This window comes from Centropristis striata, chromosome 2 (assembly GCF_030273125.1).
Source record: "Centropristis striata isolate RG_2023a ecotype Rhode Island chromosome 2, C.striata_1.0, whole genome shotgun sequence".
Taxonomy (NCBI): domain Eukaryota; kingdom Metazoa; phylum Chordata; class Actinopteri; order Perciformes; family Serranidae; genus Centropristis; species Centropristis striata.
The window spans coordinates 21050133-21075963 of NC_081518.1; the positions used below are offsets into that span (position 1 = coordinate 21050133).

The 25831-nt window shown below is 41.7% G+C and overlaps 2 protein-coding genes across 3 annotated transcripts in view; both read right to left on the minus strand.

Annotated features, from left to right (window-relative positions):
* LOC131993797 (histone-binding protein RBBP7) overlaps nucleotides 1–15543 on the minus strand; it is a 37942-nt gene extending 22399 nt beyond the window's left edge. Inside the window, exons 1-5 of one of the 2 annotated variants that reach the window (XM_059359848.1) lie at nucleotides 15381–15543; nucleotides 10187–10331; nucleotides 5714–5859; nucleotides 736–909; nucleotides 511–626 (exon numbers count right to left, since the gene is read on the minus strand). In XM_059359848.1, the coding sequence (XP_059215831.1) occupies nucleotides 511–626; nucleotides 736–909; nucleotides 5714–5859; nucleotides 10187–10331; nucleotides 15381–15396 (597 nt within the window). In that variant the 5' untranslated portion in view covers nucleotides 15397–15543. Of the gene's footprint in view, nucleotides 1–510; nucleotides 627–735; nucleotides 913–5713; nucleotides 5860–10186; nucleotides 10332–15380 lie in introns of both variants that reach the window. The other variant, XM_059359839.1, reaches the window with a different exon arrangement.
* LOC131993817 (uncharacterized) overlaps nucleotides 1–19745 on the minus strand; it is a 107018-nt gene extending 87273 nt beyond the window's left edge. The window contains exon 1 of the mRNA XM_059359871.1: nucleotides 19692–19745. The gene's annotated coding sequence lies outside the window, so the exon portion shown is untranslated. The remainder of the gene's footprint in view (nucleotides 1–19691) is intronic.
* Between the last annotated feature and the right edge of the window lie 6086 nt (nucleotides 19746–25831).

Sequence of the window (25831 nt, forward strand, 5' to 3'; positions counted from 1 at the left end):
TCGCTCCTACAGCCATCAGGCTGTCTCATTCTAACAGAGATTCTACTAGACTAACTGAATTTACCCTCGGGGATAAATAAAGTAATTTAGATTTTTTGATTTGAAAAACTCAAGCAAGTCTCCTCTTTCAGGAAAACTTATTATATAAAAGTAATGGAATCAACAGCGACTGAAACACAGCACAGTGGGGGAACTGAGTAAATCTATTAAGAGTAATCTACATAAGTACAAATTTGAGGTGTTTGAACTATACTCAAGCACTTCCATTTTGTAATACTTTATATTACTATTTCACTACATTTCACAGGGAAATATTGCATTTTCCCTCTGTAGCCCAACGGCTCTGGAATAAGCATTAGTCTTTTCACTAATTTGACTACCATCTAGAAAATCAGAATCAGTGTTTATCCCATCCTATTGCATTTTTTAATTAACTGCTTTTGTAATCAGTGTTTTTTACTCTCCTTTAATCTTAAACATTTGGACCCTTGGTTCTGGCCCATTACTTACATGATCATCAGAGGCACTGAGTAGGTTGCCGCTGAGGTTGGGATTCCAGGAAAGCCCATAACCCTCTTTCTGGTGGCCTTTCAGCCTTAGGTCAGGACTACACTCCCCACTGGGATCTGAAACACAAACAAACACTGAATTTACCTTCACGATGTGTTCTTCACTGGAGTTATCTGCAGTCTGCTGCACGTGGTCATAAATGTATCAGCACAGCAGGGATCCAACCTGGCTTAGTTGGGTGCTTATTGTAGTCAAAAACCAGCACATCGGAGGTGGGAGTCTTGGTGGCAATGATGCAGTGATTCTGGGGCATGTAGCGGGCTCGGTTGACCTCTCCCTCGTGGTTGATCTTGATCTCAATTTCAATTTTTCCACTTACTGAACCAAATCCACCAAACTCTGACAAGAGAATAAAATCAGACTGCAATACATCCAAGGTAGTAAAATGACACCAGACACTTGACAACTAGGGGTGTGACGAGATTAAACTTGACGATATTTCTCGTTGCGTTGAAAATCTGTCTTCCGAGATTTGTCAGGTATCCAAACTTCTATTTGTGACCTGTGGGGGCAGTAAAATGAAAAGAAGAAGACGAGGAGAAGGAGGGGAAGCAGCTAGCAGCCAGAATTAAGTCGCAGGGGGCGGCAGCTCATTAAGAAGAGTAAGAACGAACTGAAGCAGCACAGCCCTCCTGCAGCATTCTCTCCCAACATTCTCTCCAATTATTGTGTCATTGGAGTTTTCTTAGAATCTCGTCTCGTTCTTGTGAACCTAATATCGTTATCGTTATGCTTGGTCTGTTTAACTAGGCATGCATAATGTGGGTGGCTGAATACTGGCCGATGAAAAAGAAAAAGAGCTTTACTTGAACCGTACCTTCAAATGGCTCTGTGGCGATACTAACATACTAATACTACCTCTGGGAACACACCAAAGGAGCAGTGAGCCTACACACAGCTGGGTGACATCAACATACCTGCTGGGAGACAAAATAACACAGTTTGAGAACAAAGATTCATCGGAACATAACTCAGGTCTTGACTTGTATATTAATTTGCCATATCAAACATCTGAGCTAATTAGTAATTCAACCAAAGACAGTGTCTACCAAACCTTACATGACAGGCCACTGGGTGATTCTCATGAACATGGTACAGCTCATAGCAAAAATCCAAGAGCATTTAATACATATTTTCTTTGACCCTTTATACAATCTAAATTCACAGTTTAATATAAATTTATAATCGATTTATTTTTTAAATTAAGGTATTTTCAGACATTTTAGAGACACTGAGCAAAATTCATTACCGTAAGACATTTTTAAATTAAAAAAAAAAACGAAAGGTTTTTTTTTCTTTGGCAAACACTTAAATATGCTCAAGGGTAGCGGGTATCACCAAAATGTACTTTATTAAAATATACACATATTTTAATGCAAACAATTCTATCATTACCGTAACACTTAACCATTTTTTCTCATCAATTTTCATTTAGATTTGGTCTTTATACATTATTAAAAACCATCCATCCATCCATTTTCTTCCGCTTATCCGGCGCCGGGTCACGGGGACAGCAGGCTAAGCAGGGCATTCCAGACATCCCTCTCCCCAGCCACAACGTCCAGTTCCTCCTGGGGGACCCCGAGGCATTCCCAGGCAAGGCGAGAGACATAATCCCTCCACCGTGTTCTGGGTCTCCTCACCCACTACCCAAAACTCATGACCGTAGGTCAGTGTTGGAATGTAGATGGGCCGGTAAATGGAGAGCTCCTTCTTCAACACGGCGGTGCGGTACAACGCCCACAACACTGCTGATGGCGCACCAAACTGCCCATCCATCTCATGCTCCGTTCTACCCTCACTCGTGAACAAGAGCCGAGATACTTGAACTCCTTCGCTTGAGGCAGTACCTCTCTCCCCACCCACAGGTTTTCTGGCAGAGAACCATGGCCTCAGACTTGTAGGTGCTGACTCTGATCCCTACCACTTTGCACTTGGCTGCAAACCATCCCAATGAGTGCTGGAGTTCCCAGTTTGATGAGGCCAAAAGAACCACATCATCTGCAAAAAGCAGACATGCAATTCTAAGGCCACAAAACTCCCTCCAAAAGTCTCGCAAGGTTATAGAGCTTGTCCGTTGTTCCACAACCAGGGCCGCGTTTTTAGGGACCGAGCACTAACGGTGCGAGGACCCTATTGAAATTGGTCTGTTTTTTATTATTAGGGACCGAGCACCCTGTGCGAGGACCCTATTGTTTTTCATCCGTCTATTATTATTATTCATCGCCCAAATGAATCGCCTTTTTGGGGGCTTTATCATATTCAAAAACTCACCAAAATTGGAATATACATAAATCTCAAGTGAAATTTACGTATTCTGGTATTCGCGGGAATGGACCTTGCAAAGTGACTCACTAGCGCGCCCTTGAAATTTTCAAAAGAGCCTCACAATATAGGATTTTTTCACCTAGAGACACAAAATTTGGTACATACGTGTATCATTGAAAGACGCACCAAAAAGTCTCAAGAACCCATACCCGAAAACGAACAGGAAGTCGGCCATCTTGGATTGCATGTCGCACTTTTCATCGTTTTTGGTCATTTCCAGGTCGCATACTTTAACAAACTCCTCCTACACATTGTATCTGATCCACTTCAAACTTGGCCAGTAGCATCACAAGGCCTTTGGGATCAAAAGTTATTCGAATCTTTACAAACGGACACACTATGTGGCCGTGGCATGGCGACAAAATATGGCGTCTCGCCATAAAACACAACATCCTTATAACTTTTCCATACTTTGTCCGATCTGCTCCAAACTTCTCATGCTTCATCAGAGTCCAGCTCTTAACACTTCTAAATAACAATATTTCATAAAGCCCCGCCCCTTATGCCTTATACACGCCCCCTTTCATAAAATGACCATGTTGCATACTTTACATAACTCCTCCGACAGATTTCACCCCATGGACTTCAAACTTGGTCAGTACCATCACAAGGCCTTGGGGAACACAACTTATCAAGACCTTTACTGACCTTCACAATATGTGGGCGTGGCATGGCGGCAAAATATGGTGTCTCGCCATCTAACACCAGACTGGATAACTTCACCATACATTGTCCAATCTGTCCCAAATTTCTCACACGTGATGAGGGGCCAGCCCTGAACACACCCACGTGTCAATATTGACACACAGTCATAGCGACCCCGCTGGCAACAGGAAGTCACATGTTCTACATCTAGCCCCAGCAGTAGGTTTCACGTAGAGACACAAAATTTGGTGTACATATGAATCATGTGGAGACGCACCAAAAAGCCTCTTGGAGCCATACCTCAAACCCAACAGGAAGTCCGCCATCTTGGTTTGAATATCGCAATATTCAGCGTTTTCTGCCATTTCTAGCTCACATACTTTAACGAACTCCTCCTACAGATTTTACCCAATCAACTTCAAACTTGGTCAGTACCATCACAAAGCCTTTGGGATCAAACGTTATTGAAAGCTTTACCAACGGTCACACTATGTGGGCGTGGCATGCCGGCAAAATATGGCATCACGCCATCTAACACCAGACTGGATAACTTGACCATACGTCTTCCAATCTGTCCCACATTTCACACACGTGATTAGGGGCCAGCCCTGAACACACCCACATGTCAATATTGACACACAGTCATAGCGGCCCCTGCTGCCAACAGCAAGTAACATGTTTTACCCCTACCCAGTCGCCCATGTAGTGCGCCCGTATTGTGATATTTATGGTAAATTCATTGAGCCGGTCCAGAGCGAGCTGACATGAAGGATAAACACTTTACTGTCATTCTTTTTCACTTTGCAGTATAAAACTCTTACCTGCAGAGAGGAGATGAAGTGTTAACTTTACATGGACACTCCACGTGATATAATCAAATTGCGTTGCGCCGAAAATGTATTTGTTGTGTCGACTTTTTTTTTTTTAACACTACATTTCCTTTTATCCTGCAAAGTGAAAAAGAATGACCGTAAATGAATTTACCATAAATATCACAATACGGGCGCACTACATGGGCGACTGGTTTATGTACCTACCCTTTCCGGTTTGATGAATTGCTGGTGTGCTGTGATGAATTGCTGGCGCGCTGTGTGAATTGCTGGCGCGCTGTGTGAATTGCTGGCGTGCTGTGTGAATTGCTGGTGTGTTGTGTGAATTGCTGGCGTGCTGTGGTGAAATGCTGGCGTGCTGTGTGAATTGCTGGCGTGCTGTGTGAATTGCTGGTGTGTTGTGTGAATTGCTGGCGTGCTGTGTGAATTGCTGGTGTGTTGTGTGAATTGCTGGCGTGCTGTGTGAATTGCTGGTGTGTTGTGTGAATTGCTGGTGTGTTTTGCACTTCAGGGCCACCGTACTAGAGTGCTCTGGTACACTTATGAGCAACTCTATGTTCAAACATGGTGTTTGTTATGGACAATCCGTGACTAGGACAGAAATCCAATAAACACCACTCGGGTTCAGATCGGGCAGGCCGTTCCTCCCAATCACCCCCCTCCAGGTAACATCATCGTTACCCAGAAGAAATATAGAGTCCCCAGGCAGTACCCCTTCCAGGACACCACCCAGAGACTCCAAGAAGACCGGGTACTCCGAGCTGCTGTTTGGTGCATAAGCACAGACAACAGTCAGAGACCTCCTCCTTGCGACTGATTATGTTCTGTTAAATTATACATTTTTAAACAAATGTTTTTTTGTTTTTTTATAAAGTTTATTTAATATTTATTGTGTATAAGTGTGGGGAAACCATGAAATTTTTATCTGGACGCATTACGGTAATCAAAATCAAATCAAAAACATGTTTAAAAATATAGAAAACATTTTAACACAATATCATATAAAAGTGAAATATATTTAGTTTAATAAAGTATATCCTTATAATCTTCACAGACATACGTTAGACTGGCTTCATGATAATTACCCAACTGTGGTTGGTGCTTATACAATTGTTTTAGGAGGTAGGAAATACGTTATGCACACCATGTTTTTGTTGAGAATCACTCGTGATTCATGTTTAATAATAAATAAATGAAAAATAATAATGAAAAAACATTACATCGTCTATCTGTCCGTAGAACAAATGTACACCAACCCCCCTGACCTTACAAAGACGTTATCTTAGTGGCAATAAAAAAAACTGGATGCATGTAAAAAGTATTACACTGCATGCATTTACCTCCTTTTTCGCTGTCGTAGTGCGAGGCATCAAACTGGGCATCGTCATTTGGCACCTGGACGCTGGCAATCACAAGGTGGTTCTGCTCATCTGACGTATGGGTCCCCAAAACCAACCTGTGAACGGCATAGTCCTTCCCCTCTGGCCTGCAGAGTTCCACAAAATGGACATGACTTTAATCCATATTCGTCGGCTTTGCATTTCAGTTCAAGGGGTCAGATCACCCCAAATCTCCCAACACTGCAACTCATACCAAAACAATCTACACCGATAGATACAACGTGAAATACTAAAATATATATTTTTCATTTTGAGCTGAACTTTACCATTAACATTAGAGTAGGCTACCCGTTAAGTAATGCATTGATTTCAAGATACTTCTTACTTTCAAAGCTCTTCATAACCTCGCACCTCTGTACCTTTCTGATCTCCTTCATGCCTACACACCCTCCAGGATCCTCCTCCTCCATGCTCCTCACTACTCCTCCTGCCCTCCTCTCTTCAAAGGGGTCCACAGCTTTTAGCCGTGCATCATCTTACAGTGCAATGTGATATTTTAAGGCTGAATAGTAGTGCTGTCAGTTAAACGCATTATTAAGGGCGTTAATGCAAAACCATTTTGACGGCGTCAATTTTTTTATCGCGAGATTAACGTAATTTTGGCCTAGTGTAGTTTTTGAGTGGATGGCGAGCGCGAGACGCCGAAATGGATGCCAATACAATTCTGAATGGAAAGTTTACTTTTAAACAATTGCCAAATGGTTCCATTGACAAGACCAAAGTGATCTCGTTTGTAAGTGCGATCTGAGCTATCATCGTAGCACGTCCAGTCTGACATACCAGTTGATGCCAAAGCACACAGCTGATGCGAATTCTCCACCTCCTTGTCATAGCCAGGTGACAATGGGTGGCTTCAGACAGAAGCACTTGGATACTGCAACTAAGAACAAACTTGCTGCAGCCATAGCTAAATGGGTAGCTACTGCATGTAGGCCTGTTAACGTTGTGGAGGACGAGGGTCTAGTTGACATCATTCGCATAGCATCCAACGACTGGACCTACAATGCCTTCGAGAGCCACCATTACAAGCCACGTACAGAAATTGCACGAAACGGAGAAGGGTAAGGTACAGCAGGTGTTGAAGAAAACAAAAGCAGTCCCGATCACTGGTGATTACTGGACGTCCCTCAGTAATCACAACTACCTCTTGGTAACAGCCCATTTTTTTGATCCACAGTGGAAACTTGAGTCATATGCTTTGACAGTTATGAAGACAGAAGAGAGGCACTGCGCTGACGCGTTTGCAGAGCACTTTATGAAAGTAGCAAGAGAGTGGGACATCGAACACAAAGTTGTCTCACTGACACAACAGAGTGCATGTTATATGATTGCAGCGGCCAGGCAGCTCCCCTTTGAGCACATGCCGTGCATCGCACAGTGTGCACCGAGCTGTCACGGTTTCTCTAACCAACAGCCCCTTTGCGTTGTCAAATGGGCTGTTGGCAAAATGCAGAAAAGTTGTTGGACATTTTAAGCATAGCCCAGCAAACCTAGTGGAGCTCGAGCAGCAACAAGTCGCACATCATCAGAAGAAAGAGACACCCGCACAGGAAGTCTCCACCAGGTGGAATAGTACCTTGGAAATGATCAAGCGTGTTCAGCTGAACCTCTGAGAGATGCACTGGCCCTGCACACAACAAACGTCAGCCAGCTTACATGATCAAGTTCAAGGGAATCTTCGCAGCAGACATGGAGGGTCGTAAGGAGAAGACCAACATAACATGGCTGAGAGTTGCGACAGCACTTGACCCAAGGTCAGATTGCCATGCTTCATTCTTACACTCATCCTCATTCTCAGCATTGCGTTTCTCTCAGTGTGTTTGTTTTGTTAGGTCGCTTGCCTCTTTACTTTGTATTTTTGAATTTAGCACTGCAGAGATAGGGGTATTGTCACAATTTTGTTATGCCTGCACCTGTACTTGTTTTAAAGTTGCATTTCTTTTAATTTCAAGGTTTAAGGACCTCAAGTGTCTGAGCAAACCTGACAGGGCTGAGGTGTGGGGTACGATCCACGCCCTGCTCCAGGAGTTGGAGAAGCCTGTACAGCCAGATAACCAAGTCACGCCTGAGCCTCCTACGATGAAACCAACTGTCATGCTTGCACATGAGTCTTCATCTGATGAAGGGGAGGACATTACTGAGCAATGTCTGGGCTACAAGGCAGAGCCTCTTACTGGCATGGATGACTGTCCGCAGGAATGGTGGTCCACACATGAAGGGGCACACAGTGAAATGGCCCGCCTTGCACGCAAGTACTTAGCAGCGGTGGCAACATCAGTACCTTCTGAAAGGTTGTTTTCCGTGTCTGGACATGTTGTACATAAGAAGCGAGCTTCCCTGTTGTCTGAAAATGTCAATGGCTGCTATGTTCAAAGCAAACTTGAGAAAAAGAAACTTGAAAGTATTAAGTCATGGTTTAATTTACCTGACATGTGCACTTCATAATTTTAATTTTGTATTGCCCTGGTTTAACTGCACTATAGGCTGAGTCCTAATATACCTGATGTGCACTGCATAATTTTATTCTATATCGCCCTGTTTGCCAATGTTGTTTTTCAATTAAAAAAACATTTGCATAAAGCAACCCAATCCACTTTATTGATAAGAGCATTACAATGAGAAAAAAAGGGATAAAAAAAAAAAATCAAGGGAGATTTAGAATAGATAAAAATGTGCGATTAATTGTGAGTTAACTATGACATAAATGCAATTAATTGTGATTAAATATTTTAATCATTTGACAGCACTACTGAATAGATTTAGTCTTTTCATGTGTCTAGGGCTGGATACCGAACTTCGGTTCTTTTAAGGCACCGACCGAAATGCTTCGGTAGTACCGAGTATCAAAATATGCCTCGTCTTTCAGTGCCAAGTTTCGGTACCCAGAGGATAATCACTTGATCACCTGATCATGCTGGGTTGAACTAGGGCTGCACAATTAATCAAATTTTAATCGCGATCATGATTTTGGCTGCCACAATTAAATTAACCCGATCGTAAGCGATATTTCCATTTTAAAATGCGGCTGTCCTGCATATCTAATCAAGCACTTTCTACACAAGTAGTCCACCAACCACCAGGGGGCGAACGCATAGTTAAGGTTTCATGTAGCTGCCTAAATAAATACAAGCGATCGGTAAGCAGGATGTGACATAGTACTCAACGCCACAACAACATGAGCCATTTGTAAAAGCAATTTTTCAGACGCCCTTTGGGACAACTTTTCAAAAAAAGCAACTTGCAACAGATCCAGCGACTTTTTCTGCTGTTACCGGAGACTTTTGGAGACTCGCTCTTACTCTTATTAACGAGCCGCCAGCCCCTGCGGCGGCACATTCCTCCTGCAGCAGTCTTTCCCAGCTGCAGAGCCGAAGGGAATGTTAACCCCTTAGCGTCCAGTCTGCAAATTGCTAATAGGCTAACAGTTAGCTCTGTAGCAGTACAGTGTGTATGTGCAGCTGCTGCAGGAAGTGTTCACTTACAACAAGCACCGGACACTGTTAATTGTGCAGCCCTAGTGCTGCCGATTGGCTGTAACGTTACACGCGTTTGCAGCAAGGAGGAAAAACAAAGATACTAGGGTGATTTGTGGTTATGCCCACAGACGGGGTTCACATGTCTCTGTGTTGGGAATGGGAACTGTAGTGTGTGTGGCAGTGTGTGTGCATCGTGAAGCGGTTAAAAAAATGCCACGAGGTCAAAAGTGTGGCTCCATTTTAGCAAGATTGATGCCAATGCTGCAAGAAATGCAAAAAAGTCATAGTTGCTAAGGCCGACAACACAACTAATTTGATGAAGCACCTGACCGTGCACAAAATCCATTTAAGAGCAGAAAGTTGCTCCTAAGTGATTTATGTAGCAGTGAACATTAGACACTGACCTGTCACTTGTTTGCAAATGCTCTTTTTTACTAGAAATTATTCGTTTTTTTATTTTTTCTGTAGGGAAACAGCTTGGAGTGGAAAAATACTGAGCTGAAATAGAAAACGCAAGATTTGTACTGTAATGTGTAATGTAATTTTCTTTAATTAAAATTGGTATAGAAAAAAGTATTGTTCAGGAACCGGTATCGGATTGAAGGTTTCAGTATCTATACCGGTATCGAAAATTTTTGATTGATACCCAGCCCTACAGGTGTTTTTTTGATGTTTGTGTTCCCAAGAATGGACCAAGAGAAATAGATTTTGCAGGAAAACAGCAACCTTGCATGTAAAGATAGAGGCAGAACATAGACCTGGGTGACTGTCCAGTGATGGACAGTGGCAAACAGTTAGAATGACAACAGTTCATCTCTAGTAGCCGAGACAGAGCTGGAGGACACTGGCTCTATTATTTAGTTTGATGGACACCTGTTGACATTACTCTCAAGATTTAAACACTTTTATTTGCTGTAAGATGTAAGCATGTGATTACCTGTTGACATCTGGAAGCCATTGGACTGTAAGGCTGGGCCACTCCAGGGCATGAGTCATCACCAGGTCATACAGGAAAGGTGTGTTTTTCTTCCAAATCTTGTACTCTTCATTAATGACCCTTTCTTCTACTGCATCATCATACACTTTAACAGAGCAACATTGTGTTAGATACAGGTTTAACAGCAAATAGAAGTTACTGCATATTTTTCCTCGACAGATTTACGTATTTACTCGAGAAAATATTATATATATAATATATAATATATTAAGTAACACAGTTACATACTAAGTATAAGCAGCCTGCTGATGCCACTGGGGGTTCAGCCAGGGGCTTGCTCAATGACTCGTTCATAGTGTTAGAATAATCTGTTATTCTGTCTCTTTTTCTGTCTCTGTTGTTTGTCTCTGACGGGGGTCACTATCTGATTGACTAGGTCACTATTGATGCATGCGTATTTCACTAACTGTGTGTGTGCCCTCTCTCTATGCATTTATAGATTAATCTTGCAGGATGCCTTTGATACAATGATCATGTGCAAATATTGTTTTAAAACTATGATTTCTCTTGATAAATGTATTTTATCTGCTTAAACGTTGTGTCCTATTTAGAGTAAGATTCTATAAATCACAAAAATATATATTTTATGTTATATATTTTATGTGGACATTGCAAAACATTGTATCCACTAATGTCTCTGCAAATCATAAGGACTATAAAAAAGGGTTCAAGGGAAATTACACTGGTCCAGCCTTCATGAACTGATCAGCGTTTACAGTGGAGAGAACGAGTATTTAATACACTGCTGATTTTTCAGATTTTCCCACTTGCAATGCATGTAAAAGTCTGTAATTTCTATCATAGGTACTCTTCAACTGTGAGTGATGGAATCTAAAACAAAAATCCAGAAAATCAGTAGATGATTTTTAAAAAATTAATTTGCATTTTATTGCATGACATAAGTATTTGATCATCCATCAACCAGTAAGAATTTTGGCTCTCACAGACCTGTTAGTTCTTCTTTAAGAAGCCCTCCTATTCTCCACTCATTACCTGCATTAACTACACCTGTTTGAACTCGTTACCTGCATAAAAGACACCTGTCCACACACTCAATCAACCAGACTCCAGCCTCTCCACAATGCCCAAGACCAGAGAGCTGTGTAAGGAGATCAGGGATAAAATTGTAGACCTGCACAAGGCTGGGATGGGCTACAGGACAATAGGCAAGCAGCTTGGTGAGAAGGCAACAACTGTTGGTGCAATTATTAGAAAATGGAAGAAATTCAAGACAACGGTCAATCTCCCTCGGTCTGGGGCGCCATGCAAGATCTCACCTCGTGGGGCATCAATGATCATGAGGAAGGTGAGGAATGAGCCCAGAACTACACGGCAGGACCTGGTCAATGACCTGAATAGAGCTGGGACCACAGTGTCAATGAAAACCATCAGTAACACACTACGCCGTCAAGGATTAAAATCCTGCAGTGCACGCAAGGTGCCCTTGCTCAAGCCAACGCATGTCAAGGCCCGTCTGAAGTTTGCAAATGACCATCTGGATGATCCAGAGGAGGAATGGGAGAAGGTCATGTGGTCTGATGACACAAAAATAGAACTTTTTGGTTTAAACTCCACTCGTCGTGTTTGGAGGAAGAAGAATGATGAGTACAACCCCAAGAACACCATCCCAACCGTGAAGCATGGCGGCGGAAACATCATTCTTTGGGGATGCTTTGCTGCAAAGGGGACAGGACGACTGCACCGTATTGAAGGAAGGATGGATGGGGCCATGTATCGTGAGATCTTGGCCAACAACCTCCTTCCCTCAGTAAGAGCATTGAAGATGGGTTGTGGCTGGGTCTTCCAGCATGACAACGACCCAAAACACACAGCCAGGGCAACTAAGGAGTGGCTCTGTAGGAAACATTTCAAGCTCCTGGAGTGGCCTAGCCAGTCTCCAGACCTGAATCCAATAGAAAATCTTTGGAGGGAGCTTAAAGTCCGTGTGGCCCAGCGACAGCCCCGAAACCTGAAGGCTCTGGAGGAGATCTGTATGGAGGAGTGGGCCAAAATCCCTGCTGCAGTGTGTGCAAACCTGGTCAAGAACTACAGGAAACGTCTGATCTCTGTAATTGCAAACAAAGGTTTCTGTACCAAATATTACTGTTTTTCTGATGTATCAAATACTTATTTCATGCAATAAAATGGAAATTAATTATTTAAAAATCATACAATGTGATTTTCTGGATTTTTGTTTTAGATTCCATCACTCACCGTTGAAGAGTACCTATGATAGAAATTACAGACTTCTACATGCTTTGCAAGTGGGAAAACCTGAAAAATTTGCAGTGTATCAAATACTTGTTCTCCCCACTGTATGTGTTAATCAGGGACATGTAGATTGAACCCAGAGACTCTGCACATTTCTTGACGTATTGTAATAAAGTGAAGTAAAACTGAGAACTCTGACCTCTCCCGCTCATCATTCCCCATCAAACGATCGGCGCAGATAAATAGGTGAGAGGATTTACTGTTGGAGTCAGAATTTAATTTTAAAGGTCCTCAATGCATTTCTCAACAATAGACAGGCCAGTCTTACGGGTGTTATACCAAACTATATTTAAAAATACAATTTAATGCTAACTTATTTCAATGCTAAATTAATACTACTCCTAGACAATAATTATTTATTAAATAATAATTTTTAAAATATCAGAGCTGGCAAGCTATTCTGTTTTATTAACCCTCTGGAGTCTCCAAAACCAACAAATCATGACTTCTTCATGACATCCAGACTAGAAAAAAAAGCAGCGTGGAGCCCTACTGTAAATTTACCTCTAAAGTTCTGGCTGTAAACTACATGAGGCCAGTTTCAGTTTGATGATGATAAACCAAGTAAAACTGGACGCAAAGTCAAATATGTTTTGTATAAAATGATAGAACTGGATGTAACCCTCTTATATGTTATATTTGCAACTTTTATTCACATTTGCAACATTTAATTTTTTTTATTGAGCATGATAGTGTTTTGAAAGTAAAAAAAAATTTTAAATCCCATTTTTATGTTGGATTAAATGACTAAAAAAGACACAAAATGACGATCTTTTTGGTTTAAAATGTTGATCCAGTAAGTCAGAATAAAAAATAAATTATTATTAGGTCATTACACATTTTTTAACCCTCAGGGCCCACTAAGGACATTTTCAGCCATTTCAGAAATTTTTCACTTTATTTTTGGCAATCATTTTGGCTGTGATACTGCAAATGACATGATTTTTGGAAGAAAGATTTCTTTCTTGATACATTTTGAAATTCTAATTTAATTTTTTCTAATGGCTCTATAATACACTGTGTACAAGCTTACTGCCCTTTCGGGCTGAAAATGTCCACAGCCAAAAAAAATGCTATAAAAACTTTACAGATTAATATTTTTTTCTACTTTTTTCACACACACACACACACACATCTAACAAAACACAGCAAATCTGCTTCATAAGAAATATTAGCATAATGTAGTCAAACTGGCATTTTAAGGGTTAAAATCCTGATGATTATGCAATTTTTGATGGTTTTGATGAGGACTGAAGTTGATCAAAAGATTTAAGCCAAAAAAGTTGAAAAAAATATATATCAGTAATAGTTTTATAGTGTTTTTGGAAGTGGACATGTCTGCCATAAAAGGGTAGTACATTTTTAAATCTGACACTACACAAAAAAACTATAAATGCATCAAAATCAATTTTGTTGCTAATCTTTGACATATCCAAGACTGTGATAAAAAATAAATGCCCCAGCCAAAAATTATCTATTAAATGGAAGATAACTCCATTTTTGTTTGTTTTTTCTTTGAAAAACAGTGACATCATGGAATCAAAACTGGCATTTAAAGGGTTAAAATCCTGAAAATAATTGAATATTTGATAGTTTTTATCAGGGCTGAGGTTGACTGAAAGATTTAATCCAAAAAAGTTGGAAAAAATGATATATCAGTAATATTTTTAAAGCATTATTTAGAAGTGGACATGTCTGCCATCAAGTGGCCAAAAGGGTTTTTTTTTTTATTTTAAATCTGACACTACACAAAAACTAAAAATGCATCAAAATCAATTTTGTTCTTAATCTTTGACCTACCCAAGGCTGTGATAAAAAACCAATGCCCCAGCCAAAAATGATTTATTATATGGAAAATAACTCAAGTTTTTTCTTTGAAAAACAGTGACATTGTGTAATCAAACTGGGATTTAAAGGGTTAAAATTCTCAAAATCTTGTTTGGTAGGTTTGAGCAGGGCAGAAGTTGTTTAAGAGGTTTATGCAGAAAAAAGTAGAAAAAAATATTAATCTGTAAAGTTTTTATAGCATTTTTTTGGAGGTGGACATTTTCAGCCCAAAGGGCCTGAAAGGGTTTTACATTTTTAATCTGACACTACACAAAAACTAAAAATGCATCAAAATCAATTTTGTTCTGAATCTTTGACATATCCAAGGCTGTGATAAAAACCAATGCCCCGACCAAAAAAATATATTTTATGAAAAATAACTACATTTTTGTGTTTTTTTCATATAAAACACCAGTGACATCATGCAATCAAATTGGCATTTAAAGGGTTAAAATCCTCAAAATCTTTGAATGTTTAATAGTTTTGAGCAGGGCATAAGTTGTTTAAGAGGTTTATGCAGAAAAAAGTAGAAAAAAATATTAATCTGTAAAGTTTTTATAGCATTTTTTTGGAGGTGGACATTTTCAGCCTAAAGGACTCGAAAGGGTAGTAAATTAAAGTGGGCCCTGAGGGTTAAGTGATGTATACAGGCAGGATTTAAAGGATTAAAAAATGGACGAAATAGTCCAAAACTCTATCCTAGGCTTTAGACAGGGTTTGGTGCTACGTTACGGTGGATTCTAGTTCAGGGGGCTGTGGCAGCGCCAAAAGAAGCACGAAACTTAAAGCAAGAGCTGTCTCTGGACTGGGTGCATAGCGAACTTCAAGTCTGGTTGGACATGACGTTCTTTTATAAACAATAACACCAGGCGAGAGCAACACATAGCCCGAAACCAACAAGCCTACTGACAGGACTTTACCAAGCTAGCATGTCATGCTAGCATCCATGGAGAGTTAACCGGCTATGGTGCTACACAAAGCGGTACACGAGGATAACGGGCCACTGCTGATACCATAGTAGTTGTGGTAAACCTACCTTCTTTATCGGCCATGGTCCAAACTCTGCGTTCTGTCACGATGCTCGAAAGCAAAGTAACTCGGTAAGATTAGACGCTGTTTTAGTGATTCCTGCTGTTCCTCTAGCTAGTCCAACTGGTTGGTACTACTACAACAGTAGGCTCTTCCTTTTCAGCGCCCAATTACTCCATACCTAGTAGGCATGCGTCAGGGTACGTATACCAATGAGCGCCGATACTGCGCGCAGATTGCGCATGGACTACGCAGACAACTTGCCTCTAAAACAGTGGCTGTATCCCATAGAGATAGATGGATGGATGGACGGACGGACGGACAGACAGACAGACAGATAGATAGATCCATTTGTATCGGTTTTCTGGCAAGATGTCTGTACATTCATTTCCCAGAATATTTTATCTGGTGTCTCTTTTACATATATAAATGTACTGTTTGGGTTCCTTCATGATCGTGATTGCAATAATGATCAAAATAAGCCATCAAAACCACTGAGCTATGCATTCTTTATAACATACCTACGAACTAATTCATCATTATTTGGTATTCTGTGACCCCCTGGCATTGTTTTTGTTTTGTATTAATGTTCTGTGTTTTTACTGTTTGTAATACCTGACTTTCAATAAAGAACAATAAAAAATAAAAAAGACATGGGACCTCCTTCCCTCCAAAGCGTCAAACGAAGCGACGTCCGTTTCTAATGACAGCGGCAGCGGATCAAAGCTGGATCAGGTGTCAGTCGCTTGAACAGCTGTAGACATGCACTAATATTAATATTATTATTATTATTATTATTAATAATAATAATAATAATAATAATAATAATAATCAGCTGTCAGTCGGCTTCATCAGCTGTAGACAGGCACTAATAATAATAATAATCAGCTGTCAGTCGGCTTTAACAGCTGTAGACATGCACTAATAATAATAATAATACTTGTTTTCTCTGTTTAACAAACACCTGCACATGAATAACAACCAGGGCCAGAATAACACTCTGCTGGACCCTGGGCAACAATATTTAGGGGCCCCATCATCATGTCCCTAGAATCACCATAATCTGGCAAAATACAGAATAAATTACAGTAATATACAGTTAACATACTCAATACATTAATAATTAACTGTCATCAAGTGCATTTTCATGTACAGATGTGCAAACGCTCATAGAACTACAAATGCACCACAATGTCCAAACAAAACACGTCAGCATCAGTATAATCTGGAGAAATTGACCCACTACATGGATAATAATAATAATAACGCATTTTATTTGGAAGGCGCCTTTCTTGGCACTCAAGGACACAGTACAAAAAGAAAGAGAAAGATCAGGAAGGAAGTGTCCTCAATTTTCACAAAAAAATAAGTAAACAACAACTTTAAAAGCATCCAATATTTATTTACCAACACTTATTCCCAGCAGCACAAATGTATTAAATTGATAGAGGCATCACAGAGGAAAACAAGACACAAACAAGAATCAAGAATCTAGAATCAAGTAGCATTTTGGTCCTCAGCTCATTTTAAATAGAAATCACCTCAAAATTAATTTGTGAGCGACGGCTCAGACGGACAGTTGAACACATAAGCGAGAGATAAGCACATATTTTGCTTGTGCCCACACTGCCCTGGGCCCTTTAGGGGTCAGGGGCCCCTGGGTCATTGCCCAGTTGCCCATATGGTTCATCCGGACTTGATAACAACCTGCATTGGGTATTTATGCTGTGAACGGTGTCCAGCTCAGGGGCACGGGAATGCCTTTATATCATTTATTTATTATTATTTGCTTCTGTATATATTAAGACGGCGTATTAGGGCCAAGTATGAAAAAAAAAATACGGACCCGGGGGAGGGGGGGTAATACTGGTCCATGCCTCACTGGGTCCGTTCGATGCCACAAATGCAAGCACACACACACTTCAAAGATGAATAAAGATTTCATGAACCAGCCACCATGGCACGCGTAAAGACGCATCACATGAGAATGCCCGTGAGGAATGAAGGCTGGGAACAATAAACCTAATGCTGTGAAAAAAGTTTAGACTAACGTTACACACTCTAACTGTCAACAAGGAGCAGAGGAGGTCTGAAAGACAGCGCTCTGTGTGCCGACAGGCTGGAGGGGAGCATCAGTCGGATCACTCATAAACAATCACTCTGATAAAACACCCAAAACAGAGTGAATCATGGAAAAGCGGGAGACATCCCGCAGGTAGAATTGAATGAAATGTGGTGATGTAGTACCATCACCTCATGTTATGTGTTTTTACGCGTGCCATGGTGGCTGGGCCCCTCTCCCCTGGGTCCCTATTTATTTACATGGCCCTAATACGCCGTCCTAGTAGACGATCCTGGTGATACATGAATCATTTGATATCCCAGAACATAATTGTGTGAACACCAGCCAATATTTTATTAGGTTGGATGATTAAGGTAAAATGTAAATTATGTCACTCAGATCAAAGCTACACTCAGCAATGATCAGCCTCACGTGGGACTGATGAAAATGAGCAAGTGTTTCTTGCCGACGGACAGACTCTCATACTCTCTACTGTTTCTTTTTTTTTAAACTTTAATAATATCCATAATAAATCTGTATGGTGGAGAAACAGATCATGAAAAGGAAAAAAAAGCTTCTAGAGTGATCTTTCTCTTAATTTATTACATTACATTACATGGCATTTAGCAGACGCTTTTGTCCAAAGCGACTTACAATAAGTGCATTCAACCTGATGGTACCAGACATAGACCACAGGAATCGAGTAAGTACACAACTTTAAGAGCTTACTGTCATTGCTAAGGAGTGCTATATGTTAAAGAAGAAAAGAAGAGAAAAGAATAAGAGCTTTTTTTTTTTATTTATTTATTTTTTTATATATATATATATATCTGTTAGGTGACCATGACTTAGCCGAGGTATTGTTGGAAGAGATTGGTCTTCAGCCTGCGGCGGAAGATGTACAGGCTGTCTGAGGTCCTGATGTCGGTGGGGAGCTCGTTCCACCATTTGGGAGCCAAGACAGAGAAGAGTCTGGAAGTGGTTTTGAGGCGAGTTGACCCACGCAGGGTGGGAGTCGCCAGCTGTTTGGCTGATGCAGAGCGTAGAGGACGGGCAGGGGTGTAGAGTTTGACAAGGTCCTGGATGTAAGTAGGACCTGAACCATTAGCAGCAGAGTACGCCAGAGCTAGAGTCTTGAAGCGTATCCGCGCAGCCACCGGTAGCCAGTGGAAGGAGCGGAGGAGGGGTGTTGTGTGTGAAAATTTGGGAAGATTGAAGACCAATCGAGCAGCTGCATTCTGGATGAGTTGTAAAGGTCGGATGGCTTTGGCAGGCAGACCTGCCATGAGGGAGTTGCAGTAGTCCAGGCGTGAGATGACTAGCGCCTGGACCAGGACCTGAGCTGCCTTCTGGGTGAGAAACGGGCGGATTCTCCTGATGTTATGCAGCAAGAATCTGCAGGATCTGGTAGTGGCGGTGATGTTTGTTGAGAGGGACAGTTGGTTGTCAAGAGTTACGCCAAGGTTTTTGGCGGTTTCTGTGGAGGCAACCACTGTGTTCTGGACAGTGATGTGGAGGTCAGTGGTGGGTAGGGTTGCCAACCGTCCCTTGAAAAACGGAATCGTCCCGTATTTAGAAACAAAAGCACCCGTCCCGTATTGAGGTGAAAAGGGACGCACTTTGTCCCGTATTATTGTGACAGTCAAAAAATAGTCAGTAAATGCCAATGAAAATGTAATAACAGGGCGCTTTATATGTAAACTTACGGTAAACTTGTTTCCAGGCAGTCCTGCTCTGTGACCAATGAACAGACAGCATATTCACACACAAGTATGACGATACAGAATACGCTCATCCCATTGGTCGAGGAGAAGATAGCAGAAGACAACAAAGCAGCATGCGTAGGGGACAGTGACACAGACGCCGACGCTTCACGGGGCGCTACACCTTCGAGCAGCAATGTGTCTAGTACCCCTCCGAGAAAAAAACAGAAAAGGATGCAAAAATACTGAAGATTAGGAAAAAGGAAGCACCTGGGTGGAAAAAGTGTGTGATAACATCTATAAAGCACACTGCACGTTGTGCCGGCGCTCTTTTCCCGTAGCCCATGGTGGACTGACTGATCTGAAACAACATGCTTCCAGTACTGCGGTCACGCCATCTGCACTTTAAATTTTAGTGCGCAATTACATTGCACTTTACGGCCCGTTTGTCAGCGGCATGACTCCAAAATAGCCATTCAATTGTATTCATGCTGCTCCAATAAAATAAATACATCAATTTGTTATTAGCAAACTCCAGTGCATTCTTGAAGACCAGGTCCCCATGTGTTCATGACATGAATGTAATGCCTTTTTACTGAACCAATTTGGAATTATGGAATGGTATAATCTTCCAAAATGGCCATTCAATTGCATATATGCTGCATTTTAAAAGCCAACAAAAGGAGTGAATCAAATTGTTATCAGCAAACTCCACTACATCTTTGAAGAACAGGGCCTAATTGTTATTTTGTGTAAAAGTGAATTGCTGGATAATCATTTGTTTTCCATGTATTCATGTCACACAAAAATATGCATCTAATTCAATTCAGGTTCGAGTCAAATTGTTAAAAAATCATTTTACTTAAAAAGGGGCTAAAAAATGTCACCACGCCAGGATGGGTGAAGGCAATCGGGTCAGCCGGCCCTGCCAATGAGGTGTCCCTTATTTATTTTTCGGGGAGTTGGCAACCCTAGTGGTGGGGGAGCCTTTCTCTGGGAGGTAAAGTAGCTCAGTCTTTCCCAGGTTGAGTTTGAGGTGGTGCGAGGACATCCACTGGGAGATTTCGGCCAGACATGCAGAGATACGTGCTGCTGCACGTGTTTCAGACTGGGGAAATGAGAAGATAAGCTGGGTGTCGTCAGCATAGCTATGATAGGAGAAGCCATGCGAGTGGATGAGGGAGCCAAGGGAGTTGGTGTATATCGAGAAGAGGAGCGGACCAAGTACCAAGCCTTGAGGGACCCCGGTGGTGAGTAGACAGGGTTCTGAAACAGAACCCCTCCAAGTTATTATTATAACAACCTGCATTGGGTATTTATGCTGTGAACGGTGTCCAGCTCAGGGGCACGGGAATGCCTTTATATCATTTATTTATTATTATTTGCTTCTGTATATATTAAGACGGCGTATTAGGGCCAAGTATGAAAAAAAAAATACGGACCCGGGGGAGGGGGGGTAATACTGGTCCATGCCTCACTGGGTCCGTTTGATGCCACAAATGCAAGCACACACACACTTCAAAGATGAATAAAGATTTCATGAACCAGCCACCATGGCACGCGTAAAGACGCATCACATGAGAATGCCCGTGAGGAATGAAGGCTGGGAACAATAAACCTAATGCTGTGAAAAAAGTTTAGACTAACGTTACACACTCTAACTGTCAACAAGGAGCAGAGGAGGTCTGAAAGACAGCGCTCTGTGTGCCGACAGGCTGGAGGGAAGCATCAGTCGGATCACTCATAAACAATCACTCTGATAAAACACCCAAAACAGAGTGAATCATGGAAAAGCGGGAGACATCCCGCAGGTAGAATTGAATGAAATGTGGTGATGTAGTACCATCACCTCATGTTATGTGTTTTTACGCGTGCCATGGTGGCTGGGCCCCTCTCCCCTGGGTCCCTATTTATTTACATGGCCCTAATACGCCGTCCTAGTAGACGATCCTGGTGATACATGAATCATTTGATATCCCAGAACATAATTGTGTGAACACCAGCCAATATTTTATTAGGTTGGATGATTAAGGTAAAATGTAAATTATGTCACTCAGATCAAAGCTACACTCAGCAATGATCAGCCTCACGTGGGACTGATGAAAATGAGCAAGTGTTTCTTGCCGACGGACAGACTCTCATACTCTCTACTGTTTCTTTTTTTTTAAACTTTAATAATATCCATAATAAATCTGTATGGTGGAGAAACAGATCATGAAAAGGAAAAAAAAGCTTCTAGAGTGATCTTTCTCTTAATTTATTACATTACATTACATGGCATTTAGCAGACGCTTTTGTCCAAAGCGACTTACAATAAGTGCATTCAACCTGATGGTACTAGACATAGACCACAGGAATCGAGTAAGTACACAACTTTAAGAGCTTACTGTCATTGCTAAGGAGTGCTATATGTTAAAGAAGAAAAGAAGAGAAAAGAATAAGAGCTTTTTTTTTTATTTATTTATTTTTTTATATATATATATATATCTGTTAGGTGACCATGACTTAGCCGAGGTATTGTTGGAAGAGATTGGTCTTCAGCCTGCGGCGGAAGATGTACAGGCTGTCTGAGGTCCTGATGTCGGTGGGGAGCTCGTTCCACCATTTGGGAGCCAAGACAGAGAAGAGTCTGGAAGTGGTTTTGAGGCGAGTTGACCCACGCAGGGTGGGAGTCGCCAGCTGTTTGGCTGATGCAGAGCGTAGAGGACGGGCAGGGGTGTAGAGTTTGACAAGGTCCTGGATGTAAGTAGGACCTGAACCATTAGCAGCAGAGTACGCCAGAGCTAGAGTCTTGAAGCGTATCCGCGCAGCCACCGGTAGCCAGTGGAAGGAGCGGAGGAGGGGTGTTGTGTGTGAAAATTTGGGAAGATTGAAGACCAATCGAGCAGCTGCATTCTGGATGAGTTGTAAAGGTCGGATGGCTTTGGCAGGCAGACCTGCCATGAGGGAGTTGCAGTAGTCCAGGCGTGAGATGACTAGCGCCTGGACCAGGACCTGAGCTGCCTTCTGGGTGAGAAACGGGCGGATTCTCCTGATGTTATGCAGCAAGAATCTGCAGGATCTGGTAGTGGCGGTGATGTTTGTTGAGAGGGACAGTTGGTTGTCAAGAGTTACGCCAAGGTTTTTGGCGGTTTCTGTGGAGGCAACCACTGTGTTCTGGACAGTGATGTGGAGGTCAGTGGTGGGTAGGGTTGCCAACCGTCCCTTGAAAAACGGAATCGTCCCGTATTTAGAAACAAAAGCACCCGTCCCGTATTGAGGTGAAAAGGGACGCACTTTGTCCCGTATTATTGTGACAGTCAAAAAATAGTCAGTAAATGCCAATGAAAATGTAATAACAGGGCGCTTTATATGTAAACTTACGGTAAACTTGTTTCCAGGCAGTCCTGCTCTGTGACCAATGAACAGACAGCATATTCACACACGAGTATGACGATACAGAATACGCTCATCCCATTGGTCGAGGAGAAGATAGCAGAAGACAACAAAGCAGCATGCGTAGGGGACAGTGACACAGACGCCGACGCTTCACGGGGCGCTACACCTTCGAGCAGCAATGTGTCTAGTACCCCTCCGAGAAAAAAACAGAAAAGGATGCAAAAATACTGAAGATTGGGAAAAAGGAAGCACCTGGGTGGAAAAAGTGTGTGATAACATCTATAAAGCACACTGCACGTTGTGCCGGCGCTCTTTTCCCGTAGCCCATGGTGGACTGACTGATCTGAAACAACATGCTTCCAGTACTGCGGTCACGCCATCTGCACTTTAAATTTTAGTGCGCAATTACATTGCACTTTACGGCCCGTTTGTCAGCGGCATGACTCCAAAATAGCCATTCAATTGTATTCATGCTGCTCCAATAAAATAAATACATCAATTTGTTATTAGCAAACTCCAGTGCATTCTTGAAGACCAGGTCCCCATGTGTTCATGACATGAATGTAATGCCTTTTTACTGAACCAATTTGGAATTATGGAATGGTATAATCTTCCAAAATGGCCATTCAATTGCATATATGCTGCATTTTAAAAGCCAACAAAAGGAGTGAATCAAATTGTTATCAGCAAACTCCACTACATCTTTGAAGAACAGGGCCTAATTGTTATTTTGTGTAAAAGTGAATTGCTGGATAATCATTTGTTTTCCATGTATTCATGTCACACAAAAATATGCATCTAATTCAATTCAGGTTCGAGTCAAATTGTTAAAAAATCATTTTACTTAAAAAGGGGCTAAAAAATGTCACCACGCCAGGATGGGTGAAGGCAATCGGGTCAGCCGGCCCTGCCAATGAGGTGTCCCTTATTTATTTTTCGGGGAGTTGGCAACCCTAGTGGTGGGGGAGCCTTTCTCTGGGAGGTAAAGTAGCTCAGTCTTTCCCAGGTTGAGTTTGAGGTGGTGCGAGGACATCCACTGGGAGATTTCGGCCAGACATGCAGAGATACGTGCTGCTGCACGTGTTTCAGACTGGGGAAATGAGAAGATAAGCTGGGTGTCGTCAGCATAGCTATGATAGGAGAAGCCATGCGAGTGGATGAGGGAGCCAAGGGAGTTGGTGTATATCGAGAAGAGGAGCGGACCAAGTACCAAGCCTTGAGGGACCCCGGTGGTGAGTAGACAGGGTTCTGAAACAGAACCCCTCCAAGTTATTATTATAAATGAAGAAATATGTTTGTGGTGTTTTTGTTGTTTAGAGCCACAATAAAACAGATTTTAACTACCGGTACATGGTTAATCATATAAATAAAATATAAAACTTGTGGTGAGACATTTTAGTTTAATCTGTGATCTGTTTTCACTAGTAGTGGGGCGGATTAGCTCAATATTTTACACCAATCGTTCACTTTGTGATAAAAGCATGAAATTTGGTAGATGTGTTGGTGAATATGTTTCAAATAAATCTGGATATTGGGCCACCTCAAAAGCGCCCCCTAGTGGCCGTGGCAGGCATTTGTTATACGAATAAATCAATGATGAATAAAAACTGCCCTTTTAATAATACCAACTGGTGATGAATTGTATATTTTTGGAAAGCCTGATTAGTCACCTTTACAACGAGGTACAGCTTGTAAGGATAGTGCATTCATGGAATGAGCAACAGGGCTAAACGTGTGGGTAGCACCCCCCAAAAATGTGCATCCCCTGTGGGGCGGATTAGCTCAATAAATCACAAGAATTGTTTATTTTGTGATAGAAGCACACAATTTGGTGGATGTGTTGGTGGATCTGTTTCAAACAAATCTGTATATTAGGCCATCGCAAATTCCAAGATGGCGGCCATTTTTCAAGATGGCCGACACCTTAGTGGAGCAATTGAATGATATAATGGTTTATTTGGTGATACAAGCATACAAATCGGCATGAGCAGTATCTGTGGGTCACTTGACAATAGCCCACCCACAGTTACTTGAAATTCCAAGATGGCGGCCATTTTTCAAGATGGCCGACACCCAAGTGGAGCAGTTAAGTGATATAATGGTTTATTTGGTGATACAAGCATAAAAATTGGCATGAGCAGTCTCCTTGGGTCACTTGACAATAAGCCACCCACAGTTACTTGGGTTGACAAAAAAACACTCCCAGCCACTTGAAATTTCTATTTTCAAGATGGCCGCCCCCTGGATCCTCAAAAGATCAATTTTCTCATAGAAATGTATTGGGATTTAGATTATTCTGGAAAACAAGTTTTAAAACATCATAATACAGTTGTGTTGATTTGTTGATCATAGACAGATTAGACAAGGGTGAGTATCTGCACTACCAGGGCACACTGGTGATATATGACTGGTGTTAAACTCAGAGTGGGGTTCAGTGTCAGCCAATTGTAAAGTTGGTCAAAGAAGAGACGACAACTCTCTGAGTAGTTTGAGTTAACTGGGTGGTGTACAGATCGTACAGGGTAAAAATGGCATTGGATGAACGATTGGACTAAGTGTAGGGTTAAGGCATGAACTTAGTTGTATCCCATACATCAAAGTGCTTATTAAAAGGTGGTAAAAGGATAAACCCTCAGCCTCTGCCTTTGAATTTGCTGCAGACATTGCAGAAGCCATCATAACAGTTGAGAAAACAAACAGCAGGACACCAAGATCATACTGGTTATAATACCATTGCAAGAAATGTTCCATTATTTCATAAAATAAATGCTCTGCCTATCTTACGTAGTCCAACCCGACTAGATGAAGGTGATGGCATAGAAAGCACATTGACAAGAAACAGAGCAAAATATCATTCAAGCTGTAAACTTATGTTCAACAACACACAGCTGGAAAGGGCCCAAAAGAGAGCATCTACTGCTGCTAAGGACACTAAAGATACCAAAGATATCCATGTCAAGAGGTCAAGAAGATCCCAGACTTCTTATGAGGCTGGATATGAGTGGGGACAGGCATTGAAGAGAGACATCCACAAATGCCGAGCCCGTCCGACTAGGGATGGGTAAACAGGACAAGGAGTGGAAAGTCTTCTGGACTCCACTTCCACCTATTGCGGAGAGTTGTTGGGAGTTGACAAAATGTGGGTGCACCAAGGCTTGTACTGGAAAGTGTAAGTGCTACAGATATGGACTCAGTTGCCCCTGCTAGAACTTATTTGCTTGTTTCTTTTGCCAGTGTTATTCCTTGTTGTCCTTTGTGTTTTCAAGTGTAGGCCTATGGCTCGGCTTCCCCTCGCCACATCTGCACATTATGTTC